At 43.6% G+C, this 14,808-nt stretch overlaps 1 protein-coding gene across 2 annotated transcripts in view; it reads right to left on the reverse strand.

Annotated features, from left to right (window-relative positions):
- Positions 1-4,155: 4,155 nt before the first annotated feature.
- LOC147628134 (cullin-4-like) overlaps positions 4,156-14,808 on the reverse strand; it is a 63,924-nt gene continuing 53,271 nt past the window's right edge. The window contains exons 2-18 of one of the 2 annotated variants that reach the window (XM_086813168.1): positions 9,661-9,776; positions 9,205-9,551; positions 8,908-9,088; positions 8,685-8,807; positions 8,316-8,603; positions 8,085-8,210; positions 7,442-7,543; positions 7,158-7,211; positions 6,927-7,033; positions 6,576-6,636; positions 6,356-6,487; positions 6,114-6,251; positions 5,652-5,732; positions 5,450-5,530; positions 5,123-5,203; positions 4,893-5,041; positions 4,156-4,581 (exon numbers count right to left, since the gene is read on the reverse strand). In XM_086813168.1, coding sequence (XP_086669294.1) covers positions 4,928-5,041; positions 5,123-5,203; positions 5,450-5,530; positions 5,652-5,732; positions 6,114-6,251; positions 6,356-6,487; positions 6,576-6,636; positions 6,927-7,033; positions 7,158-7,211; positions 7,442-7,543; positions 8,085-8,210; positions 8,316-8,603; positions 8,685-8,807; positions 8,908-9,088; positions 9,205-9,551; positions 9,661-9,776 — 2,132 coding nt within the window. In that variant the 3' untranslated portion in view covers positions 4,156-4,581; positions 4,893-4,927. Of the gene's footprint in view, positions 5,042-5,122; positions 5,204-5,449; positions 5,531-5,651; positions 5,733-6,113; positions 6,252-6,355; positions 6,488-6,575; positions 6,637-6,926; positions 7,034-7,157; positions 7,212-7,441; positions 7,544-8,084; positions 8,211-8,315; positions 8,604-8,684; positions 8,808-8,907; positions 9,089-9,204; positions 9,552-9,660; positions 9,777-14,808 lie in introns of both variants that reach the window. The other variant, XM_086813167.1, reaches the window with a different exon arrangement.

Below are 14,808 nucleotides of genomic sequence, written 5' to 3' on the forward strand. Positions count from 1 at the left end.
GGATGAGCACACAAGCGGCCTTCTTGGGGGTAGCCAGAGGCAAGTGTTACACTTGCATAATAGCCTTGTGCTCTTAGCAAATGGTCAGGGACTAGCCAACATTGAAGCTTTGTTGGCTTGGTCGGTTTTTGACTCTTGTGTTTCCGAGATGGCCTTTTTGGGATCCATAGTTCTATGTAGCCATCGTAGGATCCTTAAGCTGCAAGAAGTTTCTTGGGCACCTACCATTGATTGTCATGATAATGGTAAGAGATCGGGGTGCTTGTGGTGCGGGTGGTCGAGGATGTAGAATTGAGGGACTACGAGGCCTGATTCTCAATTGTGGATGGTACCAACACTGCCCTTTCGACCGACTTTGGTGAGGCACAAGGTGTGGTACAAGTGAGACTGCCGATGATGATGGAACTTGAATGTGGAGGGTAGTCGAGGGTGAGGCTGTGTGGATGATTTCCTCTTGGGGACACAAGAGGAATGTAGCTTTTTTGCCATTGACTATCATGGTGTTTATTTCTTCACGCCAATTGATTTGTCAACAAGTAAGTGGCATCAATCCACTCTTTTCCAATTATAATCCGGCCTTTGAGTGCTCCTGCATCTATGACATGAAATCTACACTCCAACTAGTTATTTTCGACGATAGATATTTTAGGAATGAAATACCCAACACTCATTAGACGCATTTCATCTGAAATTTAAATGTAAGTGTTCTTGTGTAAGTGTGGGTTTTCCAAGAGTTTTCCACGCCTCCCATCATTATGAGATTGGTGTGAACCATAGGATATATGTGGGCTTGCCACCATTCTCAGTCGGGAGACTAAACCATATTCTTGGTGGGTTTAGTTTTGGTGGTAGTTCGGGGGTGATGCAAAACATACCAGTTTTTGGAGATGAGAGAGTACCCTTTGTGGAAGCATTTGGTGCTGGCAGAGGATCAGATACGATGCACTCCCAGTCCCAGAGGATCATCACAACCTTGCCCTTGGAAAGTGTGAGGGTAGCTGTGCTGTCAACTAAGTTGATTGTACATGTAGCATTCTTGACCCAGCTCTCTCCAAGGATGATTACTTCTTTGGTCTCACCTATGGAACCACATAAAACTTACAAGCCAATTGGTTAAAGACAATATATACCATTTGTGTAAAAGACCCAAGGCTTTGTATACATTGTCCACTAAGCAGTTGAATTTTGGCATTGTGAAGAGACGGTTTGCCTAGGAACACCCTTGTTTCCCATGGCAAAAGATTGTGCCTGGCTATGGGAGACAGCAAGGCACGCTTTCTTTGCATATTTCTAACTATACCCAAAGGGAAAATCTAACTATACCCAAAGGGTGGTTGTTTCGTATTAAGGAGCTACATTGACACTCAGGGTATCGAGACAAAGATGTGGTAGGAGTCATGAAGATATTGGCCGGTTTGGACCACAAATTTCGTATCAAGTTTGCAATATGGGAATGCATCAATTGTAGCTAGGATTTTCATTCAAACGTCGTTGGTCGGCTTCGTCGTCGTTTTAACAGAAGCGACTGTGGATGGCTCCCGCGTGTCATCAAGGATTTGATGACAAGCTTCCCAAACAAGGAGTCACAGAATCTTCGACAAAGGGACCTCTCATCATGGGATGCGTCTTCATGCATGTAAATTCACTTCGAACATTTCAATCCTCTTTGTGGAGGTAGACATAATTTGTGTCCCACTCATGGACCAATCATGTCAATCTCGCAAAGGGTCTTCTCGAGATGTCATAGCCGCCATGACGACAGTCCATGACTACAAATGTGTCGGGCAATCATGTCAATGACTTTAATCTTGAGGTCCGTCACTAGACCAAGGGATTGTGCAGATGTCCCGTCCACAAGCCTTGTCACCAATTCGGTGGGTTCACAAGGTGGTTGTTCCCAGTTTTCCGGCACGTTATTGTGATGATGCTTACGCCAACATCTCCATCTGACCACATGTCCATTCGTAGAGAATGGACATGATTGCCTTCGTGTCTTCACCTTCAAAGTATTGACCTAGCGCATTTGCTCGAATTGTTGGTGCGCCTTAAGGTTGTGGGTTTTTCTTATGGAGTATTTCAAGATGATGGGACTAAAATTCGTTCGAAGAATCTAGGTTCTCTCTCCTCTACGGAAGCCTATAGTTTTTGTTCCATCCAATCCCTAAGGTCATTCCATAAATTCAAATTTCCTTTTAACAAGGTTCCAATGGATATTCGGATTTGGGAAGAAAGAAAAGCTGGTAGACCAACAAGGTCGCGTTGATGAGGAGCTTCCTCGTGTTCAGGGCCTGGTTCATAGGGTGAACCCGCAATGGTATATGGAAGATCAATTTGGTCCTTATTTGGCAAGAGTTGAGGTTGAGACTTCCGTGCGGTAGGAAGATAAAATACCTCAACAATGTTGTATAGGCACCTTGTGAATCGTTGTCGAACTCTGTGTCACTGTCCTCATGGAGTTCCTCAATGTGAACGTCGGATTTGGTCTTGGCCTCGTGGAATAGGCAATGGAGGGTTAGGAGGCATAGGTGGGCCAAGATCTTCATTTGTCAATGTCAAGTTGGCGAACACATCGTCCTCAACCTCGAGCAAAAGCTCAAGCTCTAGCCATACCAGCACGAACGTGCAAGTTCTTCTCCTAGACATCGAGTATGGTTCTACAATGAATTACCTTTTCTCGAGTGTTAGTGCATAGGTCTTGTGTAAGGGCGGTTCTTCCAATTGAGCCTTGTAGTCCTGTATCAATGTTTGGGCTAATCGAAGACGTTGCTTCTCGATGATGGGATTAGGATATGCAACCAACCGCTTTTGTCGTTTGGTTAGATTCTGTGGGATTGCTTTGGGGAGTGACATTTCAACACGATCATCACTCCCGAAGGAGGAGGTAATCCTTGTCAAGCCACTTTTGATGGTAACCCAATCTTCACCTTCACCGTTAGAGCATTGTTTCTTTTTGGATAGGAGACATTCGGAAGCTAAGGTGTTGGACTGCTTTGGTTTATTGGCCTTTTTGAGTTTGACTAGCAAACCGTGTGGCTACATTTAATGGGACAATTGGTTTAGGATCCATGTGAGGCACAGGCAAAAGAATATGATGTGTTATGGATGTCTCAGGGATGCCGGAGCGCATGGACTCCATGGGCTTACCAATGGACCAAGTTTCGATCTTTCCATGATCACTATTGGGGTTTTCTTAGAGAGAACGGTTGGAATGGAAAGATAGGCACTGTAGAAGGTCGTGGTGGCACGATGTGCGAGTGGGATCTGGTGAGTCACCAATCAACTTTCGAATTCTGTGTGAAAATCACAAGACCATTGTATAGACTAATACTAATAGTCTTCAAATGGATTGAAGAATGTCAACAAGCATATGATGAACTTTAGAAATTGTACCAATCTTGAAACCACAGCTAAGGGGGACTTAATCTTCCATGTACACATTGATGTTTTAATTTCTAGAATCAGAAATGTAATTTGGACTACCCTCTTTATTTTGTCAACAGACAACTTAATGATGCTGAAAGAGAAACTATACCACCAGAAAGAGAAGACTTGGCAATGCTGTATGCTATGCACATGGCAGCAGTAACTGAGCACATACTGATTTCTCATACACGCATGCAGCGAAAAAACATCAGAAAGGTGCTCACTTAATATATGCCCTCTTGGAACCATCAAAAAAATCTGCCCTTGACCTCCAGCGATCATCTGTCGTAAACAAATCCACCTGAAGTATACCTTGCAATCTCAGAGCTCCGAACTACTTGTGCCATATAATGCATTACATTCTCTTCCTAGCCTAATATTGCTAGTTGGCAAACTTGTTTACATAATAGTTTACTAGTATTAATCCATTATATCTCGATTTCAGTGCATATCGTCACAGTTTCTGTGCATGTATCTTTCAAATACATGGCCTTGCTAAACATGCAGTGAATCCACATCGCATAAACAGCAAAAGAAGATATTTTAAACATTGGGCAATAACACAGCAAAAGAAATTTTAGACATTAAGCCACAACAGATAATACCAACATGTATCAAAGATTCAACAATTTGACAAGAAGTCACAACTAAAAGAGATAAGATACATCAAAGATTTACGACACTAATAATAAATAGCAGCTTTGATACATAAGAGATTTACGACACTAATCATAATGAATAGCAGCTTTGATATAGGAATCATGTAGTAGTGTGCATAGCAGCTTTGATATAGGAAACATGTAGTGTGCCATGAAAACACGAAGTACTACCTTGCACACTTGGGACTAACCTCAATGTAGTCAAGACAGTTCTCTTAACCAGTAAAGCCTGAAAGAAAACACGGCCATACATAAAGCTACGAAGCTGCTGCTCACTACTTCACTTACTTCCTTCAGGCTGCCAATGGGAGACGGCCTCCAAAAATGAAAGATGAGGAGACTCGCACAGATTAAGGGGATTCCATTGCAGGACATTTCGCTAAGTAAGAAACTTAAGTCATCTGCCATATTGTACAAGGCCCCAAGAAAAAGTACATCCTTCACAATAAAGCTGCTTCTTTGACCATTAGAAGAACCTGGCAAATCACCTTGACTCCACCTGTGAATATAACACACCCTGAGGAGCTTTCTACTTCTAACCATGGTTATTTGGCACATGCTTTAAGACATCTCATGCTACTTATAACCATGGTTGTTAGACACATACACGGCATCTCATGCTGTAATGACTCATAATGCTCTCATCATGATAGCAATGCGACTTTGGGAAACTAAATGTAGAAGCTTGCTTTCACCAGCCTGAAGCCCACGAATACATCATATACTTCCACATACAGGTCCAACCACGTGCAGGCATCACCCCATATGAAGAAGAGTAACATATCTTTTAAAATACAGAGTCAGTTTCACCTTGAAAAATGGGACAATTTTTTGCCACGTGTGAATCAAGCAAGGTAGTTGTAGATTTGTGGGTTGCTTTTGTCCCTCTCCAGATACTCTCTGTCAATCAGGCTCTCTATCCTTTTCTTCAAATCAGCTGGCTTTATGGGAAATTTGAGCTGCAAAGCCCCAAACTATCACCACAATCCCAATACAATGATGTCAGAGAGTAGCAGGAGTTCAAGGAATAAGAGCTTTACCTGTTGGAAAAGCTCGGTTATCAACAATGTATGGCTGAGAACCTTCCTGGTCTTCATAATACGTACTATAGCAGCATCTATCTGCACAACGAAATAACGTGGCCTTTTAGCAAAACAAACCCTACTTGGTGTTTAGGACATAATTATGACCTAGTGCCCTTCAAAGATTAGTCCCAAAGCCATTAATTGACCACCAATTCATGGAATTTCTCCCCATTGAAGGCGGATTTGACACAAAAGTAGGCAATTTTGCCTAAATTAACCTTAAATATTCATAACTAGTCCCTACTAATACTTAATGTTTGTATGATTGTGGGAGATGGGCACCTGATATTGCCTATCTTGAAAGACCCTTTCGGTTGTGCTGGTGTTTTCCTCAATAGTCTCCTTCAGCTGAATGGCATTGACCTACATGCATCTCACATTCGCTTGCTTTAACAGCATAGACTTGGGAACCAAACACCTCCCAAAACAAAAATCAAGATGCCTTGCCCTAACAACAATACATGAAATCAACCGAAAAGTGTACTTTTATTCGGAAGAGGGGGGCAGCAAAGTCTGCATTGAACGAAAAGGAGTCATCATCTTCAACATCTCTCCCTTTGGGTTCCTGGACATACAAAGCAGCATTCTCGTAAGGTTTAAAATGAACAGGCTTCTTTTCTGCCAGTCTCTAATGATTTCTCTCATATTCCAGTAAAAGACGAGGAAAAGGATAGTGACCAAGTATCCCCTTGTGGGGATCCAGGTACTACAGGACTTGCAGCACCAGGTTCTGAAGAGAGCCTCGAGGCATAAGACATGACGAGGACAGGGTGAGCGGGAGAAGGAAGATGAGACATGAAGAAGAAGAGGACTAGGTGAAGAGGAAAGAGGCGGGTTAAGGTGTGAGGGGGGGCTAAGAGTCAAGACATAAGGAGATGGAGCACACAGGGGTTGTGAGGGGCTAAGAGAGTTGGCAGAACAGGACTTCAATGACCAGAGCCTGTACCTTTGACAGAACTCTAACTTTTCCACAAGCTAAGGATTGAAGAGTTCTGCGAAGCTCTTTGTCTTCAATGGCCGTGGTATCTTTGATTTCTTGAAAACTGAGCCTCTCCACAGTGTTGAAGAGCATCAGCACGACTGTCTGCAAACACAGTCAAAAACCGAACGAACTTGCCCTCAGAAACCATTGTGATGATAGCAAGCAGAAAGCTAGAAATTCAGAAGTCACAAGGCATAGACACACACCTGAAATAGCGAAACAGAGAGCTCTTTCTTGCCTTTGGGATAGTCAGCTTTCAAGACACAATGCCCCAGAGAGTTTTGCCACATCAGCCTCCGCCCACTATGCTTGCTGAGGTAGATTTCTTTGAAAATGTCCTGTTACCCACGATATATGAGTATGTATGTGTGTTTGCCGCACCGAATGCTTCTGTTTTTTGGTTTTAGCAAGAGATCAAATGCTCACCTGGTAAACGTTCAACTCATGAGGTAGCCTGACTTCCATAGGTGGGTAAGTAGGCCAGTACCTTCAAAAAAATACCTTCCTTAGATTTCAAAGCAGTGGATCACAAATTGCATATCTAAGGGTCTTTACACACATAAAAGGAGAGATCCCACCCACCCGTCCTCCTGAGTGGAGGATCTCTCCCATCCTACCATAGGCTGTCCAGGGGACTGGTGGGTTGTCCGGTGGGCCATCTGGGGATCTACTTTTAAAGACCCTAAAGAGAGGTGTCATAGCCTGGCTGATATAGAGTAGCTGTGGGATTTTAAAAAAATACAGCCCAAAAAAAAAAAACGCAAAACTGTGCATTACCCTGTTGTCAATACATGTACACTCATTTCGATGCCTGAAGGTAGCTTGGTTCTGGCTTGTGAAGACTGCTTAAAAGACTCATTTATCTCCTTAGACAGCTCAATGTCCTGAGAGAGAGCAGTCCAAAGGACATCAGACACTAATCTAGCAGCAGAAGAGACTGTATGCAAGGAGCCACTGCAGCACTGAGCTTCAGACAACTAAGGCTCTTGTGGTAGACTTTAAGCTCACCTTGAACATGCCTTCCAGTTTATTTGTGAATTGGCTACCACATTCTGTTTTGAGCTGTGTGAGACAAAAGGCCGTTCAGATGTCCATCCAAGAAATAAAAAGATTTGAACACCTGATCTACAGGTAGCATACAGATTACACCAGAAACTCTTGATAGATCTCGCAAAAAGAGATGTCAAGCCACTACGACATACCAAACACTCTCACAGTTAGACACAAACATCAAAACAGTAAGAGAATCATAAGCACATCATATTCACTTTAGTATTAGGACTCAAGGTCACCTTGGAGATCATTGACTTCTCAGCATCAATTGATGCACTTTTCCCTAAAAGAAGCCTTTTCGCAAGGTCCTTCTTGTAGAATGCTTCAAAAACATCCTTTCCCTGATGCACACCAGACCAAAATGCCAGCTTGTCAGTAAGATGTTCATCATCCCTGAGGTAATTGAGCCTTGACCTCATACGACAAATCATCAAGATAAATATTGTCAATGCATATCTTACTAATTATCAACATTTAGCTAAATCTGAATTGCACATGCACACAGACAACAGGAACACATTCATACAGCGCACACCCACACACACACGTGCGCACCTGCAACAGTATGCAGGCACACACACGTGCACACAGAAGCCTGAGCACAAGTACACAGTCACCCATGCAGATACAGACACAGGAACACATGTGCACACATGAGCTCATGCAAGAGTCTGCACCGCTACATTTCATAATAACTACCAGCACATGTACACATGGCGCACACCCACACACGCACAAGTACATGCATGCACCTGCAACAGTACGCCGGCACACACAGGCAAGGGCACCCGTGCAGATACAGACACATTAGCACGTGTGCACACATGAGCTCATGCACGAGCCTGCATCGCCACATATCATAATGTTTGCCAAGAAATTGACCTGTATAAACCGAAATAAAATCAGCACCCTGTCCAAGGTGTTTTCCAGCTCTTCTTCAGATGTGCCTTTGTTGCCAGCCCTCAGCTTGCCATCTATGAACTTTGCAATCAATTCTGCTGGGCGGTTCTGCATTGGTTGTTTATAGTTTCACAGCATGAGCACCCAAGAAATTACATATCAAAATCACAACTTATGCCTTGCAGAATTCAGCATTGGTGATTTCTGAAATACCTGCCGTAAATTGATGAGGTGCTCAAATGCATCCTTGATAGCATTTGCAAAAGCCTCATTCTTGAAAAAGCTTTCCTCCCACACCATATCAAGCCGGGCCTTAAAATCCAGAAGCCATGACACCATGTCTTTGTCTTTTTCATCATCCATGACTACATCATGGCCAGAGGCCTTGATATAGGCACTTAGTGACTGCTTAAGCAGCTCCAATGCACCCACCCTCGAAAACAAACTGTGCATCCGTTGAAGGTCTGAAACACGATTTGCATCCATCAGCATGCTGAAACCCTGTTCAGAAGACCATTTTGATTGTTATTTCAAGACAACCCACAAAACCTACACTGATGCAAAACAACATTACCAACTGACCTTATCTAAAATGGCCGCAGTGTGTCGGTCCAGCAGTTGCTTCTCAGCCGTAGCAACCAAAGGTTTGCGAGTGCTTGCATCCAAATAGAGTAGGCAGCGATCATGCTCTTCATGTAATCTAACCTGCAAATGTAGACCTTACGAAGGGATTAAAAATCTTTCCTCTCCAAACCCCAATCCATTATTGAAAGGCAAAAGGAAACCACCATTCAAAAATTCCCACCTCAACATGCTTGAGATAATCAGGCACATCAGTCTGTTGCATGAATCTAGTGCCTTCTGCAGCATAAAAGTCTGCTGTGCAAGCGAGAAAGGGTTTCTCAAAACTTTCCACATATATACCCAATGCACTAAACATTCGAAGGAGATGTTTTAGGAGAGTTCGATCAACCGTCTCACCCAGCCTGATACAAACAGTCCATTCGCATAAAAACGAAGCCACCATATACTATGGGCAGTATACTAATGGCATGTCCACGAAATCACTCAAGAACAGACTCGTGCATAGGTGATTCAGTACCTCTCTTTCTCGATCAACCTCAGTAAACCAGTGACAGTTTTGTGCTCCACTTCTGGACATGATGCCAAGTGCTTGCGGAACAGTTGCAACCCCATGTCCCAGAGAGACCTTGCATTGGAGGTCGGTATGACGTATGTTCGATCCAAATACAGTGCTATGCTGCGGATCATCAGCATCTGGTTACAATGATCACGCCAGCACTTCTCCACAAGTGATAGGAATACTACTGCATCTGGGCTCTGACCGACCAGGGACTGCAGTTTGGCTGCAATATGCATCTCACATTCTTGTTGTAGACGGTTGTAAAGATTGCCTGCCATTTTGTGCAGGCATAAATCCTGGACAGCCTGCATGAATAAAAATTCATGAATCCCCAAAGCTGATGTAGAAAGCCATACATACCTCCAACCATCAAAAACATAGACTCACTGATGCTTTGGTTTCAGAGTGTCTTACCCGATACAGTTCCTCTAGACTGCATGATACAGGTTGCTTTAAATGGATGGCAGTCACAGCTTCTCTTATTTTAGCCCAAGTTAGCTCTTCAAAATTTGTGGGCAGCTTTGGCTTGTCTACACAAGCGAAAGACGTAAATATGTTGATGTATTAGAAATACTGAACCCATGGTCCCACCAAAACTGCAATAAAGAGAAACAGCTAGAACCGATAGTCTTTAATATCATATAGAAAACATAAGAGGTAACATTATAAAATTAAACTGAAATGAGGCGAAAAGTTGAGAGAAATACAGAAGAACTGTGGGGTGGATAATAATTTGGAGGAGATGGTGAGGAAACTTGGGAAAGTTACTTGAAAGCAGAAAATTGCCGGGAAACAAGAAATGGAACAGAAACAAACGGAAACAGAAACTTGAGAGAAAAGGTGTTTCCACATTTTTGGCTAGGAAATGGCCATTTCCTGTTATGCAGGCTAGACTACCTAAAGATGCTAGAAAGTGAATATGCCATAGCCTAGCTCTCAATATCTCATCAACCAAAACTCTTAGGGACCAAATTTACCTCGCCCTGAAATTACAAGGGCCCATTTCTCATCTGAAAATCAACATGCATTGTGAAAATAGGATCCTACAAATCAAGGAACTCATGCACCCAATCTTGATGTTACAGCATTGCCATTGTGCGGAGTGACCCCATTGTGAGCCCCAGTCCAAGACATGTCAAGCACCAGCTACGTACGTTAGTCTTCCAGCCTTAGGTGTCAGGGTAAGTCCCTTAAACCACTTGGAGAACAAGCATTTAGGTCATCTGAGGTTAGGGCATGAGAAGTCAGTCCTTTAGGTGCATACACAAAGCATATTGAAGTATGTAAAAGCATGGGTACATGGGCCAGCCCCTTGGCGGGGCAGCCTGTGAGGATTATGTTGTTAATCCTGCATATTGTGTACTAATTACTACTTAAGCAATTAACTTAGAACAAGAACCTTCAGGAGAACACTTGAGACAAGATTGAATTGACTTGTTGTGTATTAAACTGAGTACAATAGGTCTCTTATATAGGAGATGAAGAGACACATTTGAAGAGGCATGTCCTTTGACGAAAGGACATGACCTTAGACGAAAGGGTACAACTTTAGGCTAAGGGATGTGTCTATTCGATGTAGAGGCATGTAGAGGCACAACCATTCATCAAGGGATACAACCATTCGTCGAAGGGATGTGGCTATTTGATGAAGAGGTACATCCTTTGGCGAAGAGTCGCAACCAGTCGAGGGTAGGGGTTCCCTTTGGCTGGTTACTCTTTGCATCTGCAACAGGAATCAGCAATGAAGAGAGAATCTGATACATAAATACGTCACAATCGTGACATTCCCTCCCATTTAAAATAAAATCCAAGGGTAGTTGTTGAGACTCTGGAAGAAGGAAAATGATTGTATTGCTTCTACATCCAAAGCTCTAGCTGCTAGATCCCATGTCATGGCATTATTGTTGACCATAACAATCTTGCGTATACCAAACTGAATATTAACTGCATCTGCAACTTGTCTCATCTTTACCAAAAGTATGAGAATCATATCTGGAACTCTTTTGTTAACATCATTGGTAACTTCGAGCTTTGTCCAAGAAAAGACTGAATCTTTATCTGCCTTTAGAGAAACCATGAGCAAACTGTCTTGAATCTCCAATATCAAGGATTGTGTCACCAAACTTTGCATTTGATTAGTGACCATCATTTGAAAATCTGAAAGGGAGTCCATTGGCTTGTCTGGAACACGGATGTCTTCAAGGGTTGTCGTAGATGAAGAAGAGGTATTGTTTAAAGGCTCTTTCATCTGCAAAGATAGTGCATCGAGACTAGGACAAGTATTGTCCAAAGAGTCATGTGCAGTGACTGAAGTCATACTGCAAGAGTCTGTATGAGAATTATTCTTTGTACCATTCAAGGTAAGAACTGGAGTCTTCAGACTTAAAGAATCTTCATTCACCATTGCAACTGCGTCGGTTATTGTGTAAAAGACAAAGACTTCATTCTGCAAGGGCGGTGACAAGGCTTTTGTTTTTGCCTGGACCACAGCCAAAGAAGCTGTGTGCATTTGGGATGCCACACATGAACCAGAACCTCTTGAATCTTCAGCTTTATCAGCGGGTATTAAGGCTTCCAGAGTAGGAGGAGCATGGTATGGCTCGCAAGGGGGAACTTGTCCAGCGTTGCGGCATTCACGACCGAGTACTCGACTAGGGTCGGAAATATGTGCCACTATGTGAGCCCACTTCGAAGAGATTGATGACTCTTCAAGGGGAGATCTTCTGAAAGCTTCATATTGCTGCTTTGGCTTCTGCTGATAGTGATTCAAAGATGGATCTTTCTCATAACTGTTGTAATGCTGAGAATGTTTGCGACGAGCATGCAGATGCTCGAACGAAGGTATTTCATGTCTGGTGGTCTCTACAGAACTGTGCTGAGGACAAGAAACCTGTTGTGGGTGTTGTACGCCGAGAAGTTGCTTGCCGGGAGCTTGAGGAGGCTTTGTGGATCAAGTGTGACGAAAAGGTAGCTAGAGAAGGCTTCAAGAGTAGTTGAAATGCCTTCATTTTGATTGCGCTAGTAAGAACCATTCAATGGAACATGTGCTACCACGAGCATATGCGCCAAAGAAACCTTGAAAATAGACAAGGTAGCCGGAGAAGTGTGAAAGGTAGTCAACATGCATGCCAAGAAAGCCAGGAAAACCCACGAACAGCCAGGAGGAAGGGCGCCTAATCGCTGGGGAGGAGGCGAGCAAGAACAAGGCGGCATCCTGACAGCGGGTGGTGATTTCCGAGTCGCCCAAGGTGGCAGTTCACACTAGCAAATCCCAAACGGACGCCCAGCGCACGCCCAGCGCAAGCCCTACGCACGCCTGTTGGGTTTGTTTGGTTTTTTTTTTTGTTAAAGATCCACGTAGCAAGTGCGTATGATTTTTTTTTTTTTGTTTTCTTGGTGGTGTAAAGGTGACGGGCACGTCGCCGAGTGAATCGATGCGCCGCTTCGAAGAGCCCCGCCGACTGGATTGCGCCGCGTTGAAGGGCACCGGCAGCGACTAAGCGAAGAGAAGGTGCTCATCGGCGGTGAGGGCTCCGGGCCGACAACTGGCAGCGAACGAGGCGAAGAGGGGGGGGCTCCATATTCAGCAGCGAAGGGCGCCATTTGTGAACGCTTATCACCACCAGTTAGCAAGGAGGGAGAGTAGTCCGGAAATACAGCAGGGGTCCCTCTCTGCTATACACACAATGAGTGTGTATGGATGTGAGACCTTGTGTTCTTGTTTACATTACTTTGAGCAAGGATTCACGCCAAGTCCACCGTCGCTCTGCTTCTTCCATACAACACCGAGAGGAGAGGTGGATGAGGGAGTGCCGCGGAGAGGGTGAGGGCTTCACAACCCACGGGTAGGAAAAATTTTGCTCTGATACCACTGAGGATTATGTTGTTAATCCTGCATATTGTGTACTAATTACTACTTAAGTAATTAACTTAGAACAAGAACCTTCAAGAGAACACTTGAGACAAGATTGAATTGACTTGTTGTGTATTAAATTCAGTACAATAGGTCTCTTATATAGGAGATGAAGAGACACATTTGAAGAGGCATGTCCTTTGACGAAAGGACATGACCTTAGACGAAAGGGTACAACTTTAGGCTAAGGGATGTGTCTATTCGATATAGAGGCACAACCATTCATCAAGGGATACAACCATTCGTCGAAGGGATGTGGCTATTTGATGAAGAGGTACATCCTTTGGCGAAGAGTCGCAACCAGTCGAGGGTAGGGGTTCCCTTTGGCAGGTTACTCTTTGCATCTGCAACAGGAATCAGCAATGAAGAGAGAATCTGATACATAAATACGTCACAATCGTGACACAGCCATAAGACATGCTATATGCCTTGCATATGATGCTATGCAAAATAGGCAACCCATACCTCTTGTTGGCCAGCCTTAGGGGCTGTAAACATGTTGGGATTCGGAATTGTATGTGTGCGTGTCCATCTCCTGTGTGCATGTCAACCTTGTGTGTATGTACATGTGAACCACCTCTTGTGGCTGCAGGGGGTGAGGGCACTGCACCCCGCCCACAACCGGGGAGGGGGGGGTGGTTTGCGCACGCAACAAAACAGTCACTTTCAGCAGTATATACCAATCGGCCAGCATGCCACATCAGCAAATCATCACACCTATGAAATGCAGAAACATTTAATGCTATCTTACAGCAGTCGTGGACTTTTCACCTCGCCGACAGCAACCTAAAACAGCCGACCAGTATAAGCTAACCAACATTCTCTTGCATAAATCATCTCATTCATTCCAGTCATAAGAAGTTCTGAATATGTGTGCTTAGGACTCCCCATTTTGGCATGGATCATTCTTAGCCAAGCACCTAGTGCTTCAGTCCCAAGGCAGCCCAAAGCTTTGCTTCAGTATCCAGCCTTCAGCAGTGCATCTCCTCAGCAGATCTGGGTGTGCATAAGGCTATCAAAAGTGGCTTCAAAGTTGTCTTCAACCCGCTTGATGGTTCAGCAGACAGAAGGTCTACATCATCCTTGTGTTTGGCGGTCTCCATCATTCATATTCAGTAAGTTCTCTCCATTGTAACAAAAGTTATATATATATATACCGTCATAAGGCCAGATGAATCTTAACTTACGAATAATTTTAAAAGAAAGAAGAAAAACACCAAAAACAAACAAATTTTTTTAAAAAAATATTAAAAAGCTTAATAGAGACACCCGAGAAAAAATAATAATAATAGTAATAATAACTTGCAAAGTAATTATTACTATTATTAAGTAATAAAGTAAATACACTTGCTTGCGGGAGGGGGGCCTTCATTGGGTATATTCGGACCCAATCTGGTGTCACCTCTGCTCTGTCTCTCTCTTCCGCTCTACCTCCACCATATAGAGATAAAAGTGGATTGCTTCATGCTCACTAACATAAAGCTATACAGAAGGTCTTGTTGTGTGTTACACAATCAAACCAACCTTATGGCAACCCTCCCAAATTGGCACCTAGTCCTAGTTCCTCATCCGCTCCATCAGCCACAGTCATACAAGCTCAACCAAACTTCAATAAGTGTGATGGTAAGTGTGATCATTCTCCAGTCACA

This window comes from Cibotium barometz, chromosome 19 (genome assembly GCF_041138505.1).
Source record: "Cibotium barometz isolate CiBa-2024 chromosome 19, ASM4113850v1, whole genome shotgun sequence".
Taxonomy (NCBI): Eukaryota; Viridiplantae; Streptophyta; class Polypodiopsida; order Cyatheales; family Cibotiaceae; genus Cibotium; species Cibotium barometz.